This window comes from Drosophila yakuba, chromosome 2R (genome assembly GCF_016746365.2).
Source record: "Drosophila yakuba strain Tai18E2 chromosome 2R, Prin_Dyak_Tai18E2_2.1, whole genome shotgun sequence".
Taxonomy (NCBI): Eukaryota; Metazoa; Arthropoda; class Insecta; order Diptera; family Drosophilidae; genus Drosophila; species Drosophila yakuba.
Genome location: NC_052528.2, coordinates 10487072 through 10503628, shown reverse-complemented (window position 1 = coordinate 10503628; position 16557 = coordinate 10487072). Strand labels below are relative to the sequence as shown.

General features: G+C 47.1%; 6 protein-coding genes across 8 annotated transcripts; 4 read left to right on the top strand and 2 right to left on the bottom strand.

The window, feature by feature from the left end:
• Positions 1-145: 145 nt before the first annotated feature.
• On the top strand, positions 146-1709 carry LOC26536225 (DNA ligase 1). 2 transcript variants are annotated; one of them, XM_015197473.2, is made up of 3 exons: positions 146-387; positions 567-653; positions 1301-1709. In XM_015197473.2, exons 1-3 carry the CDS (start codon positions 289-291, stop codon positions 1484-1486), a joined length of 372 nt encoding a protein of 123 aa, XP_015052959.1. In that variant the 5' UTR covers positions 146-288; the 3' UTR covers positions 1487-1709. The 2 variants fall into 2 exon arrangements, with proteins under 2 accessions (XP_015052959.1, XP_015052960.1); XM_015197474.2 differs by lacking the exon at positions 1301-1709 and adding an exon at positions 1105-1223 and having other exon boundaries at positions 185-387.
• Positions 1710-1858: 149 nt separating this feature from the next.
• LOC6530009 (tyrosine-protein kinase transmembrane receptor Ror2) lies at positions 1859-5100 on the top strand. The gene is made up of 4 exons (XM_002090919.4): positions 1859-2229; positions 2322-2601; positions 2667-2909; positions 2971-5100. Exons 1-4 carry the CDS (start codon positions 1861-1863, stop codon positions 4251-4253), a joined length of 2175 nt encoding a protein of 724 aa, XP_002090955.1. The 5' UTR covers positions 1859-1860; the 3' UTR covers positions 4254-5100.
• LOC26535489 lies at positions 4395-5571 on the bottom strand. The gene has a single exon (XM_015197418.3). It carries the CDS (start codon positions 5426-5428, stop codon positions 5090-5092), a length of 339 nt encoding a protein of 112 aa, XP_015052904.1. The 5' UTR covers positions 5429-5571; the 3' UTR covers positions 4395-5089.
• A 101-nt stretch (positions 5572-5672) lies between these two features.
• Positions 5673-9843, bottom strand: LOC6530008 (apolipoprotein D). 2 transcript variants are annotated; one of them, XM_015197061.3, is made up of 5 exons: positions 9624-9843; positions 8151-8322; positions 6280-6434; positions 6152-6224; positions 5673-6093 (listed from the first exon to the last, which is right to left on the bottom strand). In XM_015197061.3, exons 2-5 carry the CDS (start codon positions 8286-8288, stop codon positions 5821-5823), a joined length of 639 nt encoding a protein of 212 aa, XP_015052547.1. In that variant the 5' UTR covers positions 8289-8322; positions 9624-9843; the 3' UTR covers positions 5673-5820. The 2 variants fall into 2 exon arrangements, with proteins under 2 accessions (XP_015052547.1, XP_002090954.2); XM_002090918.4 differs by having other exon boundaries at positions 8151-8327; positions 9624-9838.
• Positions 9844-10004: 161 nt separating this feature from the next.
• Positions 10005-12320, top strand: LOC6530007 (serine palmitoyltransferase 1). The gene is made up of 6 exons (XM_002090917.4): positions 10005-10153; positions 10395-10468; positions 10533-11032; positions 11090-11417; positions 11472-11837; positions 11900-12320. Exons 2-6 carry the CDS (start codon positions 10421-10423, stop codon positions 12062-12064), a joined length of 1407 nt encoding a protein of 468 aa, XP_002090953.1. The 5' UTR covers positions 10005-10153; positions 10395-10420; the 3' UTR covers positions 12065-12320.
• Positions 12321-13018: 698 nt separating this feature from the next.
• Positions 13019-16469, top strand: LOC6530006 (1,4-alpha-glucan-branching enzyme). Its single transcript, XM_002090916.4, has 4 exons — positions 13019-13207; positions 14228-14397; positions 14460-15400; positions 15455-16469. The coding sequence occupies exons 1-4, from the start codon at positions 13128-13130 to the stop codon at positions 16319-16321; spliced, it is 2058 nt and encodes a 685-aa protein (XP_002090952.1). The 5' UTR covers positions 13019-13127; the 3' UTR covers positions 16322-16469.
• The last annotated feature ends 88 nt before the right edge of the window (positions 16470-16557 follow it).

Here is a 16557-nt window from a genome sequence, read left to right as displayed (position 1 = left end):
ACGTGCTTGGATCAGACCTCAGCCTAAAATACACTTTTCACATTTGCATAATAATATTTTTAATATAAATTCATTCAAATAACTGTTCGACAAAACCATTTTTTAAATCGAAGTAGCAGAATAGAACTCAGTCACCGTCACTTTCTTATCGTTACTGGCCCACCTCTAGTTCAACATTCTAGTTTTTGGTATATTTTGTGGGGCTACCTGTATATTGGAACGGTACATACGTGGTCACACTGGGTGTCGTCTTGTAGAAAATATCATAACAATCTATTTCCCGACAATATGTGGTTCGAAATCCTACCTGGTGCCGTGATCATCACCACGCTCCTGTCGGTGCCCATATACGCCATGTACGGCCTGGACAAGCTGACGATCGGCAATGTGAGTTCCACGCTGGCCTTCTGACCCAGCAGCTCGAAATTCTTATATAACCGCAGCTGTTTGTGCACCAATCGAAATCTGTTAAACATTATTCAACCGCCTGCTTTTCGCAACAAGTTCTACGGAACACTGGTGATCACTGGCTACGGAGTTTCTAATAGTTTTCGTGTGTTCCACAGGCTTTCCGGCGCAACATGGACGAGCGTTTCAGCCGAGTTATGTACCAGCGCGATTTCCGACTGACCGACAATCCCTACAAGATGAACGTAAGTGGCATGCTATAGTCTGGCCTGCCTACAGCTGATTTTTGTGCGGCCAACTATCACGCTTTTGATTTTGGCATATTTCTGGCAGCAGTTTTGTTATCTCATAGCCTCACTCCATAAATATGCACGCTCATTTTGGTTTTGTTGTTTATGTTTTTCTTTGAATTATATTAATTGATTTAGATCGATATTGGTGTTATAAACTTTTTTCGTCACTAACACGAACTTGGTTTTAAAATTTGAGAAGTAATATTTTTCCCTATTTTGAAGGAATCGTATATTAATACTGTGTTTTCTACGTCAATTTCATTTACTAACATTGTTATAAAACATTGGTGGCGGTACTTAATGTTTTTTGTTTTTCTACCAACATCATTCGTTCCTGCACGCTCATCCAAAGAGTTTTATGAACCTATTCCATCTATAAAGAACCGTACCAATCTTCTTGCAGGGTCTGGATGCCATACCGGATGAGAAAACAAACTAATTTTAATTAAGTAAAGTTTTCCGTCTAAGCTTAAGTGCAAAAGTGAATAAACGAAACGTGCAGTTCGGAAGTGATAGTTGAAATGGTCGTCTTTGAGTTTTTCCTGTAGTTCTTCACAGATTGGTATGCTGCCTCAGGTGTAAAGCTTCTTTTTCTATAGGGACTCGAGCAGATTCCCGATGAAGAGGAGAAGAAGGAGGAAAAGGATCCCAACGAGGACAACGACGATCCCGCACTCGCGAAGAAGAGGGAGAAGGAGCGGAAGTTAAGGGAGAAACAGCTGCAGAAGGAGGAAAAGCTCAGGGAGAAACAGCTGAGGGAAGAGGAGAAGCAGAGGAAAAATTAGTATCAATAAAAACAAACAATTCGCCAGTGCAGCTCCCAATCCGAGCACAGGACTCTCGGCCGCCTTTGCCGCGCATTTAGCAACCCTGTGCTCGTGACAGGAAACCACCCCTAAGGGAGAAGTTCGGGTGGCGAAACATCCCGTCGTCAGCTTTGTGTGGTATTCGGTGAAAAGGCGTCGTCGAGCTGTGAGCGCGGAAATAAACAAATATCCTACCGACTAACTCCGATTCACTTCTTTAAAACAATTGTAAAATTCGGGAAGACAGAATATTGTGTTGTAAGCCGGTAAAATGCCTTAGTTTATGTATGCCTGCATTTAGGATTTAGCTTGGAAACGGTTCGCTAAACAAGGCATATACAGAAAACACAGCCATGGCTGCCCGGCACTGGGTGGGGGTGGTTGAGCGGGTGCTCCGGGGAATGGGACTGAAATGGGGGGCCAATTTAGCTGTCCTGGCGCTGTGCGTGTTCCTCTTTGCCAGCGCCACGCACGCGAACTCACTGAACGCCATCGAGGAGCCCGTCACCCGGCGCCACCACCAGCGGCATCACGAGCGGGAGCGGGAGGAGAACGGCTACTGCGCTCCGTACAGCGGCAAGGTGTGCAAGGAGTATCTCACTGGTCAGGTGTGGTACAGTCTGGAGGATCCCACCGGCGGTTGGAAGAACGAGCAGGTGACCACGGCGCTCTGGGACGAGCTTATCTCCGATCTGACGGGTCTGTGTCGCGAGGCAGCCGAGGTGAGTTTCAGTTGATGCATCTAGAAGGAGCTTCTACATTTTGCTTGTAAAACCGAATGCTAGCATCCATTACTAATCGCTTTCCGTTACAGAAAATGCTGTGCGCCTATGCATTTCCCAACTGCCACATGGAGGGCGGTCGAGCGGTGAAGGCTCCTCTCTGCTACGAGGATTGCCAGGCCACGCATCTGCAGTTCTGCTACAACGACTGGGTGCTCATCGAGGAGAAGAAGGAGCGGAACATGTTTATCAAGAGCCGCGGCCACTTTCGTCTACCCAACTGCTCCTCCCTGCCGCACTACAACGCTTCCATGCGGCGACCCAACTGCTCCTACATCGGTCTCACCGAACTCAAGGAATCCGAAGTGAGCTGTGAGTCTTCATTACCTCTAACCCTTAAGGAGGCTTCTCTAATGCTAGAACCTTTTCCCTCACAGACGATTGTCGTAATGGAAACGGGCGCTTCTACATGGGCACGATGAACGTGTCCAAGTCGGGCATTCCTTGCCAGCGCTGGGACACTCAGTACCCGCACAAGCACTTCCAGCCACCTCTGGTCTTCCATCAGCTCCTGGAAGGCGAAAACTACTGCCGGAATGCTGGCGGCGAGGAGCCGCATCCCTGGTGCTACACTGTCGATGAATCAGTGCGCTGGCAGCACTGCGATATACCCATGTGCCGTAAGATCAGATCATTCCGTTTCCTCTACAACTTTATACAATTCACCCATTTCCGTTCTAGCGGATTATGTGGACCCCAATGCTGGTGATTTGAACACGCCCATCAAGATGGAGAAGTTCTTCACGCCATCGATGATTTTCCTCCTGGCCGGAATAGGTTTCGTGGCCATTGTGACGCTGCACTTGATGATCTTGCTTGTTTATAAGCTGTCCAAGCACAAGGATTACACCCAGCCTCCGGGAGCAGCCACTGCCGAGTGCAGTGTTTCCATGCGTGGCGGTGCGGAGTGTGGCGGCAATCTGAATACCAGTAGAGAAACTCTCGGAGGCAATGGAAACACGAATACCTTGGCAAAGTGGGGCACCATCAGGAGCACAGCCACGGTTCACAGTAATTGCGTCGCCCTTACTACCGTGACCAACGTGGCCGATGCGAAGGGCACGAAACCGAACGCGCGCCTGGAGAAGTTGGAGTATCCACGTGGCGATATCGTGTATGTGAGATCACTGGGTCAAGGAGCCTTCGGTCGCGTCTTTCAGGCCAGAGCTCCTGGACTTGTGCCCGATCAGGAAGATCTCCTAGTCGCTGTTAAGATGCTAAAGGACGACGCCAGCGACCAGATGCAGATGGACTTCGAGCGGGAGGCCTGTTTGCTGGCCGAATTCGATCATCCAAATATCGTGAGGCTGCTGGGTGTCTGCGCCCTGGGCAGACCCATGTGCCTGCTGTTCGAGTACATGGCGCCTGGCGATCTCAGCGAGTTCCTCCGCGCCTGCTCCCCATATGCCACCCACCAGGCGCCGGCGCGGGATCGTCTGCAGCTGAACGAGCTACACCTGCTGCAGATGGCGGCCAACATTGCAGCGGGCATGTTGTATCTTTCGGAGAGAAAGTTCGTCCACCGGGATTTGGCTACACGGAATTGCCTGATCAACGAGCACATGGCGGTGAAGATTGCCGACTTTGGGCTCTCGCACAAGATCTATCTGCAGGACTATTACAAAGGTGACGAGAACGACTTCATCCCGATCCGCTGGATGCCGCTTGAGAGCATCCTGTACAACAAGTTCTCGCTGGAGTCGGATGTTTGGGCCTACGGCATCTGTCTGTGGGAGGTCTTCTCCTTCGCCTTGCAGCCCTACTTCGGGCTGACCCACGAGGAGGTGATCAAGTACATCAAGGAGGGCAACGTACTCGGCTGTCCGGACAACACGCCGCTATCCGTCTACGCGCTGATGCGCCGCTGCTGGAACCGCAAGCCCAGCGAGCGACCTGGCTTCGCCGAGATCAACCACTGCATCCAGCACAGCATCGCCGAGAGCGAGTGCAAGGCAATGCTCTAGAGGATTACCGGAGGAGTCTGTGAAATAATCCTTCTCGAGCAGAACGATCGTCCGTTGTCCTTGAGGGCAAGCAATAGAACCGCATGAACATGCCAGGCTAGAATGGAATGCCATCTTAACACTTGATGATAAGCTTGGACCTTCAGTATATCGGATAATGCTGGTGTATCTCAGCATTACCGAATTTTATTAGGGCATACAAAATAGTTTTGAATTGGATGGATACAGATGACATTCCTAGGCTATCCCTCTTGAATTTAACCGACCTTGCACCATCTTTCGTACGATCTTATGCATATTGAATTGTATTTTCGCACAAGGTGAGATCAGAGGGCAACAGGTTTGTGATTAAGTTAGTATAGATGACAACTCCATATCTTTAAGAGATCGCTCCGTTACCAAGTCTTTCATTCGATGCTTCCTCACATAACTTTCTTTAATCGATACATAAACTATTTTGATATTCTTATACCCTCTGATCTCTCGATCTCGATCGAATAGTCTGCCACAACAACGAACGCATCATCAACGTTTCGTATCCATATCTAGTCTGTAGATTAAGTTTATACATATATATGCGCATATGTAGATTGCATTTTAATGGGAATATTTTTGACTAGCCGTAAGCACTGCCATCGCAGCACTCCACAAAGATCGCTGAACACTGATCACTGGGTGGACAAACAGGAACCAGACACCGGAGACCATCAAAACAATAAGTCAAATGAGATATGGAATATTTAGAGAACTGTCTACAGACCCCAATTTCTGGGTAATTTTACATAATCTTTGTAACTAAAGCAACGTGTTGATTGTAATTTGTATAAATAAACCATCTATAACCGTATCCCATCAGCAGTAGTAGTAATTATAGTAGTAGTTATCGTAGTAGCAACGGTTATAGGCAGCAGGATAAGGTACGGGCAGTGGCACCGGAAGAACTCCCGCGTATCCAGCGTACCCACCATATCGTGCGAATCCGCCATATCCTCCGTAGCCTCTGTAACCTCCAGGTCCTCCTCTAAAGCCTCCGCGGCCCGGTCCACCGAAGCCGCCACCACCGAATCCTGGCCCCCGTCCTCCAAAGCCACCTCGTCCGAAGCCGCCTCTACCTCCTCCGAATCCGCCTCCTCGTCCTCCTCCTCCGAAGCCTCCAGCATGACCGCCTCCACCATGTCCTCCCCCGCCGCCACCTCCACCTCCTCTCGCAGCGGACATCTGTGCCTGGATCGCAAGGATAATCAGGCAAAACAAAATCCACAGTTGGGACATCTTATTCGGCAACAACCTATTCGATCCGTTGGCAAATTACGACTAAGTTCTGATGACTGGGAAATTCTATTTATTGCAAATTAATTAGGACACCCGCGCTAATTGGCAGTACGCGCATGAGTTCAAGTATTGAAAATCCCGATCGAGTTACTCTTATTTGTTTCTGTATTTGCGATGCTTCGCCTCTCTGCGCCGATTCACACTCCTCGATATCACAGCAGCCTAAATGATTAGGCATCAAAAATAATTTGTTCCTTAACCGAATGAACTTAAACATATAGATGGGGGATGCATCCTACAGCGCTTCGGGGCATTGTTTGTTTTTGCTGATGATCAGCCTCTCCGGGTCCAGAGAGAGTCGCTTCAACACGTCGTACACTTTGGAGCGCACGTCCACCTCGAAGTCCCGATCACGTCCCAGAATCCAGATCTGATCGGAGTGGCCCAGTGAGCCGATGCTGCCGCAGGACCACAAGATGGCGTAGTTCTCGTAGTCCGTGTAGAGCACCTGGTACTTTCCGGAACCTGGCAGCAGTCGGGCAATTACATCCGGAAATCGGGTGGTGAACTAGAAAACAGTGAATTGTTAATTTAGTGTTAGTAATCGTGTTATTTATCGTAGATACCTTAAAGTCCATGATGGAAGATCGACTGTTTTCTGGCGTCGCATAGCCAATGTTCACATTCGGATTGCCAGTTCTAAAAGGCTAACAATTATAAGCAAAGTAAAATTTAAAAGATTAGTTATACATACATGCGGTTAATGTTTTTAATGGCCACAGCCAGCTTGAAATTGGAAAACCGGGATAGATCACCCTTGTTGTACGGCTCAAACTGAAAGGTGGTGCATCCGGAGGCGATTTCAGGAAGGTAAAAGGAGCGCTCCACTTCGAACCAGTGTCCAAGGACCTACAAGATGAGTACATTAATGTAATGAGTACATACTACTATGTAATTAATAGATACTTTTATACTTTACTACTATGTAATTAATAGATTACTCTATTACTATTACTCTTTCACTTTTTGTCTAACATCTACTCTGAGTTTTGAAAGTATATGGCACATATGTTACTTTCTGGTTCTTTCAGTAAAAGGTGATTCTTCTAGTCACTCACTTTGCAAGTACTTTATCAGTAGTGGCATATTTCACGCATCTGGAAGGAGGATGGGAACTAGAACCATCTGAAAACCATTAGTGTGAAATCCGAAACCTTTGTCACACAGCGTTTCTCTCGGCCGAGAAACACTTAACTGGGTTACTAATCAAAGCGCCACTTAGTGCAAACAAAGCGTAAAACATAAACATTTTGGAAACTGGTTGTGGACTTGCTCTTTCGGTCGCAGCCCGTCTTGCAGTTCAAAGTTGGAGGGCGCCGCATCGGATTGAGTTGCCACTGGTGGTGATCGTCCGAGGTCTTTGCCCCGGGTCAAAAGAGCGCTTAGGGGGCGGGGCCGGTGGCAAGTGGCTTAATTCACGCCTGTCGGCAACTGTCAACAACTCAATTGGATGATGTGCCATTTGGGGAAGTGGGGAGGAGGTCGCCACATCCACATAATGTGGTTGACAATGCCTCCACCTCTGCCGGGCAATTATGGTGCATTATCTTTTATGCAAATCAAGGCTCAATCAATTTAATTTGAGCTGCTGAAGCCAGTGAGTCAATTTTCTAGTCTATGATCTCGACACTATATTCAAGCGAGCAGGGGGGATTTTATAGCTAAGACAACTACATGCATTTATGAGTACTAAACAAAGTCCATTTATGGATTCTCAGAAATACTTTTATATAATCTTTTCATAAAATCTTTTTTTTATTGCCCTGCTAAGTTATCTTAGATATAGGCACTTGCAAACATCCATTTCACGTTTGTGGTGATTTGTGTTTGATTGAAATATTAAATGTAATATCGAAGTGTTCGCATTAGGGATGTTCGACTGTAGTGCACTTTGTTGTCCTTGGCGTGCCCATGTCTCAGCATTGGTACTGCTTGATTTACTTCTTTATAAACTAAGTGGCTTGTTTACCATCGCACAGGCCATAAAGCCATTGTGCCGCTCGCCTCCTTCTGTAAAACTGGTTTGCATCTTACACGGCGATCGGTTTGGTGGCCTTAAATTGGTTCAAGTTCATCATCTGCACAATCCACGAGATGTAAAGAGGGCTCTGCATCTTGGTCTGCGCCAGACGCCTTGTGCCAATTAATCGGAGATGTGACACGTTTGAGATGATATGGGAAGTAGGCGATGAGTGGCTTATTTTACAGTGCATCTCGCAGTTGTAAGGACACACAGTCCTCATATACTCATACTATTAGTCATACTCATAAATCTTATATAGTCTAATAACAGAGTTTATTTAGTTAAACATAAACATTAAACACTGGAGCTGTTGGGTTCAGCTGGGTCAATAAAGTGGGGCTTTAATAACAGGTTTGAAAGGTGGTTTATTTGACCCAATCACATTGCAAAAATGTGTCTAGACTGCAAACAAAAGTCTGCATGAATATTTATTATACCCAAACAGGCTGTCAGTGCAATAGCGATCGATAAACACCACAATTTTAGTTAACTATTGAATATAAGTACATGTTATAAAGAATGGAGGGCAGCAGCTAACTTACCCGACTCATGTTAAACTTTGGCATCGATGGGTAATTCGGGCAACGTCCAAATCCGTAGGCATCCGTCCCAGCAAAAGTCACTAATAGCACTCCGGACACTAGCCAAACCCTCCAGCCAAGTGGCTGGCCACTCATCATGGCTGCTCTTTATAGTTCACTTTGAATAACTAAACTAAACTGTGTGGAATTCCAAATTCGAGATCAGTCAATTTCCATTGAACTAGGCCGTTTTAACTTGGCTGTGCACAAAGTGATTTCCGATTTTCGATTGGACGGGTTCACTTGGCCAACGAACTGCGGATCAACATGAACCTACACACTTCCTCAAAGGTACACCATGTCCGTCCATTAGTATTCCGGATGGGATGTGTGCGATAATGGAACGGAACGTGCTGACTACCGGCTTTGTGGGGCAAGCCGGACCGAATTGGTGGTCGGTAAAGTGATGTGATGTGAGGTGGAGTGAAGTGAAAACCACTAACTGGGTTGGCGCGGCGCCGTTTATTATTGATATTTATTTTGGTTTTTGGCTCGTGCCCGGCCAGCGAGTTACGTAAAAGAAAAGCCAGCGTCGAAATGCAGCTCGAAAACTGGTTGCTCCACCGATTTTCGCACACTCCAAGAGATACTCGTACTCGTACTTATTGCGCATTGCAAAAAGCGGGTAAAAGCGAAAATACCTAATCGAGGAAATACTGCGATGCGATGCGATGCATCAATTGTGTCATGGAGTTAGTCGGGTGCATTGCTCGATTTATCTGCGAAAACGGGCGTTTGCAGCGAATGTAGCTTCATTCGAGCGCATCAAGTTCAAGAGAAGTAGGAAGTGGGTTTCTTTTCGCTACTTCGACTTGCCATTATCGCATGTGTAATAAGGCCCACAACTTTTGGTCAATAGTGAGTGATGTAAAAGGGACTTTGATTGCTGACTACAAGCTTATGTATTTCTTGTAACAATGCATCAGATAACTTATCAGTTCTGTCCGTGCAAGTATCTGATCAATTTGTATTTTAAGCCGAATCATTACAATAGTGATTTAGAAAGAAGTATTTCCTTGGCTCGAATTGAGTAGTAGTATAAATAATAGTATTATAAATTATGTTAAAGAAGTACGAAGTACGGTAGAGTTTACTATGTCTGTATATAAAAAAGGACATTTAGTAGAGTGACCTATATTGCAATGTAGTACCTAGACTGAATAACAGTACCTAGACTAAATGGTACCTAGATTGCCTGCTAGGTACGCCCAAATAGACACTTCCCATCACTGCCAATAGAAAAAGTGTTAATTTAACAGAAAACGACCGCCGCAAGTGGCTGAAAATAAGCCAAGGCAATTGCAAAATACTCTTTTTGGCCAGCTGATTTCACTTTGTGCACATACAAGAGTCCGCTTAGATTGAATTCGCGTGCAATGCAATAATAAATTTGTCATGCAAAATGCCATATCAATGTCATATCACTTTGTTTACATCGGCTTTTGCGGTGTTCTTTGGCTTCTCGCGGTTTTTATCTCGCCAAATCGAATTTCGAATAGCGCCAGTAACGCGGATCGCTCACATCGATCGACCGATCGCAGCAACCGTTGAATGGAAACTGAACGGATCGGCGGTTTGAATTCAATTCAATTTTGTTATTTCCCCCCACACGGTCACACTGCGGTAGCTGCTTTGCCTATCGATATAAGCAGGTAATCGAACATTTATTTATTGAAAATCTAAAGCACTTCGATTATCAGAAAAAAACCGTTAGGCAGCATGTTTGTTTCAGTTTATAAGTATACTAATATTGGAAAACTTTTGATAATTGCCAACTGAAATTTAAAATCAGCTGCAAATGTTCGTATCTTTTTGATAATTATGGATCTCTTAGCGAGCTTTAAGCTTGCCCTTAAAGAACCTTAAAGATATCCGCACAATGGTATTTTTTAGTACATTCTTTAACCAGCTGTTTTGGCGGATATTTCACTTATAGTTCATGCTATAGTTAACTGAGTTTTGTGGTGAGTGCTCGATTTGAATGGAAATTAAATTAAAGAAAATATCGGAAAAGGGCGTGGAAGACCTTCTGTTAACTGGCTTATGTCAGCCTACACACCCAATTCAAAAGAACTGCGTACCGTATGGTCGTTCACTTCATTGCTTCATTTTTACATATGATTGTACATATCTGCGATAAGAAAGCGTCGTCTAGATGACACATAACTTCAGGGAATTAAGGTGGTTTCAATTGATTTTTTACAGAAAGGGCACGCAAGCAAACTCCCAAAATGGTGGCCATCCAATTGTTTAACGAAATCGGCAGTATTTTCCGCAACGTGAGTTTGGATTCTCCGATTTTTCCTATGCCTAACTTACTCTAGTTTCTTCTTTTTCCGACAGACCCCCACGTTCGCCCTCGTTTTGGAGACCCTGCTGGTCATAACCGTGGTTTGGCTGCTGCTCCACAGGCGAGGGGGAGGTCGTCGCCGCCAGCTGACCAAGGAGGAGGAAGACCGCATAATCGCCGACTATGAACCAGAGCCCTTGGTGGCCGACACCGATCCCAATCATCCGCTGCTGCACACACGTGTTGTGCAGTCCAAGGTGGGCAAGCGCATCAAGGTCGATGGTCACGACTGCCTTAACCTGGGCTCGCACAACTACCTCGGCTTCCTCGAGGACCAGGAGATACTGGAGGAGGCGTGCAAGTCGCTACGCAAGTACGGAGTAGGATCCTGCGGACCTCGTGGCTTCTACGGCACCATGGACGTTCATCTGGATTTGGAGGACCGTATTGCCAAGTTCATGGGCCTGGAGGAGGCCATTGTGTATTCATACGGCTTCTCGACCGTGGCCAGTGCTATTCCCGCATATGCCAAGCGTGGCGATCTTATCTTTGTGTAGGATTCCCTACTTTGACTTCTTGATTTATCGACTAATAACATGTTTTTTCGTAGGGATGAGGCTGTTAACTTTGCCATTCAGAAGGGCCTGGATGCCTCGCGCAGCACAATCGTTTTCTTCAAGCACAATGACGTTCAGGATCTGGAACGTCTGCTGATTGAGCAAGAAAAACGAGACCAGAAAAATCCGAAAAAGGCGGCCAAAACAAGGCGCTTCCTCGTCGCCGAGGGTATCTATATGAACACTGGCGAGATCTGCCCACTTCCCCAGCTGGTGGCCTTGCGCCAGAAGTACAAGCTGCGTTTGTTCATCGATGAAAGCATATCCTTTGGTACATTGGGCCAGGGTGGTCACGGAGTTACGGAGCACTTTAATGTCGATGTAGGTGGAAAACCGCAACGCAAAACCTAAAGTTATAGCTAATACTTCTTTTAGCGTGATGAAGTCGATCTGATATCGGCCGGAATGGAGGGATCGATGGCAACAGTCGGTGGCTTCTGCGTTGGCTCCCACTTCATAGCCGAGCACCAGCGCCTCTCTGGCTTGGGCTACATCTTCTCGGCCTCCCTTCCGCCCATGCTCACCCAGGCGGCTATTTCAGCATTGGATCGTTTCGAGCGAGAACCACAAATCTTCGAGCAGCTGCAGGCCAAGTCTAAGACGTTGCACCAGAAGTTCTTGGGACTCAGCAAACTGACCCTGCGCGGTCATGAGTTGTCGCCAGTGAAGCACTTGTATTTGGCCCAGCCCGCCGAGAACTTTGACAAGGAACTGAAACTTCTAGCAGAGCTGGCTGATAAGGTAGGCACTTCCTCCACTCCTTGCAATTATGAAAACTATACATTGCTACTCACTCTCCCCAGTGCATTGCCCGAGGAGTAGCTGTGGTACAGGCTGCCTACCTGCAGAACAGGGAACGCCAACCAGTCCGTCCCAGCATTCGCATTGCCGTCAACCGTTTGCTGGAAAACGCGGAAATAGACAGTGCGTTCGAGGTCATCGAGAGTGTTTCCAGCTCCGTCCTATAAGCCTTATTGTTGGATTGGAATGATGTTCTTTCGACAATGGCCTTACTGTTAAGTTTTAAGGCCTGCAGGCCCCATCATTTTTCCATCACTTCTTCACGACCAGTCCAGTATGAATTGTATAAGCTAATGGCTAGCCTTGCACTTGCTCATTGCTCTTTGTTGCACTGCGCCCTAATAAAAACTGTAAGTCGCGGAAAGTTTCCAAAGATTACATGTTATAGATAAGAGAGCTGGATAAATAAAACTATTAAGTTTATTTGGTAGTTGCCTTGCCTGTCTTTATATTGCTGATTCTGGTTTATTCTGATAAACAGGTGAGTAGTATTGTGTGACTCAACATTTCTGTAACATTTACGGGAGCAGCCTCCACATAGAAACATTCAAATCTTTTAAAATATGTAATTCATAAACATATATGAAATTGTGTTACCTATTTTATTTATTTCTACGTTCCTAGCATGACAATTAAGATACACATCATAAACAAGCAACAAACACATCGCCGGACATTCAATAATACCTAAATTAGATTCTGAAGCGATTTGATTACCAGTGCGGCAGAGCTGTTTCCAAGGGACGACCTAATCTGTGAGCAGTAATCATAACCCTTCGACTTTCAAACCCATGTTTGTGCATTCGATCCGCTGATGAACTTGACAACGACGACCCCGCATCATGATGTTGTGCACATAGCGCTCAGATGCGGATTCCGATGCCGATATGCCAGCCGGCAATCAGCGGCAATTGGACGTATACGTACTATGAACTTGGGTGCGGTGCTATCAGTGCGAATACGCAACATTTGGCGACAAAAACATGCAATTGCAGCAGTTCTCGCGTTGTTGTTTACATACGCGAATGGCGGGCGCAAAAGGCAAAGCTACAAAAACAGCTGATCGCAGGCGAAAGCTTTCCGTTCGCCGCGCAGCTTTTGAGTTGGCCTGCAGCTGATAAATGAGCACAGTTGTCGCTCGTCGGTCAACAGGCAAACCAGCAGCTCCAACGCCACCTTTTTCAGTTCCTCCTGTATTGTCAACCGCTCGGGGATTTACTCTCCTCCGCCATGGCCGAGGCTAAGGACATCGAGAAGCTGTTCGAGACGGACGGCTACTTGCGGCCGTTTGAGCACGAGATCCGTCGCCGGTGAGTTGAGATCCCCCGCCCTCCACGGATGTACATACATAAATGTATAAAAATGTATGTACATGTATGTACATCAGGTAACCCAAGGTTGGCGCCGGCTTTATGCGCTCCATGCTGATAAGCGAGTGCGGCGTAACCATAGAGGGCTATCGCAGTCCGTGGCGCGCAGCCCGGAATCCGTAGCCCATGCTGCAGCCGTATCATGCAGTTGGAAAAACTGCGTTCGCAATGTCGAATGAAGGTCGCCGGTGTTTGCCGCCCCGGCACACCCCTGTGTGTGTGTGTTAGTTGGCCAGTGCGGTGCGTTGTGTGTGTTTGCCAAAACGAAATTATAAATGATATGTTCGCTGCGTGCTGCCGGCGTGCTTGGAGCATGGATCTCCTTGGCCTTGGTGGCATTTTCCGCATTTCCCCAAGTCGTGCCGACGACACTTCTATTTTTGCATCCGTGCAAATCGAAGCGGTTCGGGTGCTCTTCCGTTTTCACGTCTTTTGTTTTGGTCTCTTTTATCGGGTGATTGTGATTGTAGGATGTTCGTCTTTCGGCCTCTCTTTTTGTTTACTTTTTGTGTTTAATTGTTTTAGAAATCAAACCGCTTAACTTCAAGTGCATTGAAAAAAAATGAAACCTTTTAATAAAACATAATGAAACTTTGTCATATAACTTATACTATACAAAAATAATAGCAATAAATATTTAAATGGTATTTAATTAATTAAAACCAAATCAGAAAACTGGCTTTGGCAATGACACTATTTGACCCCTGTTTTTGTTATCTGAGGCAGAAGCTTTATGAGTATAAATATGTAAATTATTTAACAAAAATAAAAAGAATATTTTTTCCCCAATATAAGAAACTATTACGCTACCGAAAGGGATAAATAGCACTGATTATCTTATAAAATCTGTAAAGATATGAAAATAGCTCTTAATAGTGTATAAATGTACTATATCACACCTATTTGAGCTCGATCTTATTCTGTTGGTTCCTTAAATAATCCCACAATTTCCAATTGCAGTCATGGCGTGCTAGAGGATTGGCTGAACAAGATAAACCAAAGCGAAGGCGGACTGGATGGCTTTTCGACGGCTTATAAGCACTACGGCCTTCATTTCCAGCCCGACAATTCGGTGATTGCCCGGGAGTGGGCACCTGGAGCCATAGATGTCTATCTCACGGGTGACTTCAGTGAGTAGTCCATCATTCTCAATCGGAATGATCAAGTCTAACCCAGTTCTTCAATCCCACAGACAACTGGCACTGGGAATCGCATCCGTTTAAAAAGCTCGACTTCGGCAAGTGGGAGCTCCACCTGCCCCCCAACGAGGACGGCAGCCCGGCCATCAAGCACATGAGCGAAGTTAAGATTATCATTCGCAACCATTCCGGTCAATTGCTGGACCGCCTGTCGCCCTGGGCCAAGTACGTGGTGCAGCCCCCTAAGTCGGCCAACCAGGGGGTCAACTACAAGCAGTACGTTTGGGAGCCACCATCCTACGAGCGCTATCAACGCCAGCACGCTGGTCCGCCCAGACCCAAGTCGCTTAGGATCTACGAGTGCCATGTGGGTATCGCCTCTCAGGAGCCGCGGGTCGGCAGCTACGACGAGTTTGCCGATCGCATTGTGCCGCGCATCAAGCGCCAGGGCTATAACTGCATCCAGGTCATGGCCATCATGGAGCACGCTTACTACGCCAGTTTTGGCTACCAAGTGACCAGCTTTTATGCAGCTTCCAGCCGTTATGGAAACCCGGAGCAGCTGAAGCGCATGATCGACGTGGCCCACTCGCACGGCCTCTTCGTTCTGCTGGATGTGGTACACTCGCATGCCTCCAAGAACGTTCAGGACGGTCTGAACCAGTTCGATGGCACCAACAGTTGCTTCTTCCACGACGGAGCCCGTGGCGAGCACTCGCTGTGGGACAGTCGTCTCTTCAACTACGTGGAGTACGAGGTGCTTCGTTTTCTGCTATCTAACCTGCGTTGGTGGCACGACGAGTACAACTTCGATGGCTACCGCTTTGACGGAGTAACCTCTATGTTGTACCATTCCCGGGGCATTGGGGAGGGCTTCAGCGGCGACTACAACGAGTACTTCGGCTTGAACGTCGACACGGATGCGCTCAATTATCTGGGTCTGGCCAATCATCTGCTGCACAAAATAGATTCGAGGATTATCACTATTGCAGAGGTAAGCTATGCGCTAGCTCCCAGATCAGGCTTATTCACAATTTACTTTTTTCAGGATGTTTCTGGAATGCCCACCTTGTGTCGCCCCGTTTCCGAGGGTGGCATCGGATTCGACTACCGCCTGGGTATGGCCATCCCCGACAAGTGGATCGAGCTGCTGAAGGAGCAGAGTGACGATGAGTGGGACATGGGAAATTTGGTGCATACGCTGACCAACCGTCGCTGGATGGAGAACACAGTGGCCTACGCAGAGTCTCACGATCAGGCGCTGGTGGGCGACAAGACGATCGCCTTCTGGCTGATGGACAAGGAGATGTATACACACATGTCTACATTGTCGGACTCCTCATTGATCATTGACCGTGGACTGGCGATGCACAAGATGATTCGGCTGATCACGCACGCCCTGGGAGGAGAGGCGTACCTGAACTTCATGGGCAATGAGTTCGGACATCCCGAATGGCTGGACTTCCCGCGCGTTGGCAACAACGATTCATATCACTATGCTCGGCGGCAATGGAATCTCGTGGACGACGATCTGCTGAAGTACAAGTACCTCAACGAATTTGATCGCGCCATGAACGAGACCGAGGAGCGCTACGGCTGGCTGCATTCCGGACCCGCATGGGTCAGCTGGAAGCACGAGGGCGACAAGATCATCGCTTTCGAGCGTGCCGGCCTGGTGTTCGTCTTCAACTTCCATCCCCAGCGAAGTTTCACCGGATACCGTGTGGGCACCAACTGGGCGGGCACCTACCAGGCGGTGCTCTCCTCAGACGATCCTCTCTTCGGCGGCCACAACCGCATCGACGCCAACTGCAAACATCCCTCCAATCCGGAGGGCTACGCCGGTCGCTCCAATTTCATTGAGGTCTACACGCCCTCACGCACCGCCGTGGTCTACGCCCGCGTCAGTGACTAGTTAGTAGACGCAGTTGTTACGGTCGGACCGGGTCTATAAAAATGTTAATGCCTAAACGAATTTCACATTTAGTCATAGTGCTTGTTAATGTTACGAATCGGGATGCCATCATTGAAATATATGCTCACTGAGGTATAGTTTTCTAAAATTGTTCTTTTATTAAGGTTCAACCAAAGACATTAGGTTCTTTGGTTCAACCATACATTAAATAAATAAGAATCCTGGAAGGTAATCCG

Excerpts from the sequence above, each read along its gene's own strand:
- LOC26536225 (XM_015197473.2), top strand. The coding sequence starts at position 289 with ATGTGGTTCGAAATCCTACCTGGTGCCGTGATCATCACCACGCTCCTG. Across the intron at positions 388-566 it reads ACAAGCTGACGATCGGCAAT|GCTTTCCGGCGCAACATGGA; the intron begins GTGAGTTCCACG and ends TGTGTTCCACAG. Across the intron at positions 654-1,300 it reads ACAATCCCTACAAGATGAAC|GGACTCGAGCAGATTCCCGA; the intron begins GTAAGTGGCATG and ends CTTTTTCTATAG.
- LOC6530009 (XM_002090919.4), top strand. The coding sequence starts at position 1,861 with ATGGCTGCCCGGCACTGGGTGGGGGTGGTTGAGCGGGTGCTCCGGGGA. Across the intron at positions 2,230-2,321 it reads TGTGTCGCGAGGCAGCCGAG|AAAATGCTGTGCGCCTATGC; the intron begins GTGAGTTTCAGT and ends TTTCCGTTACAG. Across the intron at positions 2,602-2,666 it reads CAAGGAATCCGAAGTGAGCT|ACGATTGTCGTAATGGAAAC; the intron begins GTGAGTCTTCAT and ends TTTCCCTCACAG.
- LOC26535489 (XM_015197418.3), bottom strand. The coding sequence starts at position 5,428 with ATGGTGGAGGCGGTCATGCTGGAGGCTTCGGAGGAGGAGGACGAGGAG.
- LOC6530008 (XM_015197061.3), bottom strand. The coding sequence starts at position 8,288 with ATGATGAGTGGCCAGCCACTTGGCTGGAGGGTTTGGCTAGTGTCCGGA. Across the intron at positions 6,435-8,150 it reads CAAAGTTTAACATGAGTCGG|GTCCTTGGACACTGGTTCGA; the intron begins GTAAGTTAGCTG and ends CTCATCTTGTAG. Across the intron at positions 6,094-6,151 it reads CTTCCATCATGGACTTTAAG|TTCACCACCCGATTTCCGGA; the intron begins GTATCTACGATA and ends ACTGTTTTCTAG.
- LOC6530007 (XM_002090917.4), top strand. The coding sequence starts at position 10,421 with ATGGTGGCCATCCAATTGTTTAACGAAATCGGCAGTATTTTCCGCAAC. Across the intron at positions 11,418-11,471 it reads CGGAGCACTTTAATGTCGAT|CGTGATGAAGTCGATCTGAT; the intron begins GTAGGTGGAAAA and ends TACTTCTTTTAG. Across the intron at positions 11,838-11,899 it reads TAGCAGAGCTGGCTGATAAG|TGCATTGCCCGAGGAGTAGC; the intron begins GTAGGCACTTCC and ends CACTCTCCCCAG.
- LOC6530006 (XM_002090916.4), top strand. The coding sequence starts at position 13,128 with ATGGCCGAGGCTAAGGACATCGAGAAGCTGTTCGAGACGGACGGCTAC. Across the intron at positions 14,398-14,459 it reads CTATCTCACGGGTGACTTCA|ACAACTGGCACTGGGAATCG; the intron begins GTGAGTAGTCCA and ends TCAATCCCACAG. Across the intron at positions 15,401-15,454 it reads GGATTATCACTATTGCAGAG|GATGTTTCTGGAATGCCCAC; the intron begins GTAAGCTATGCG and ends TACTTTTTTCAG.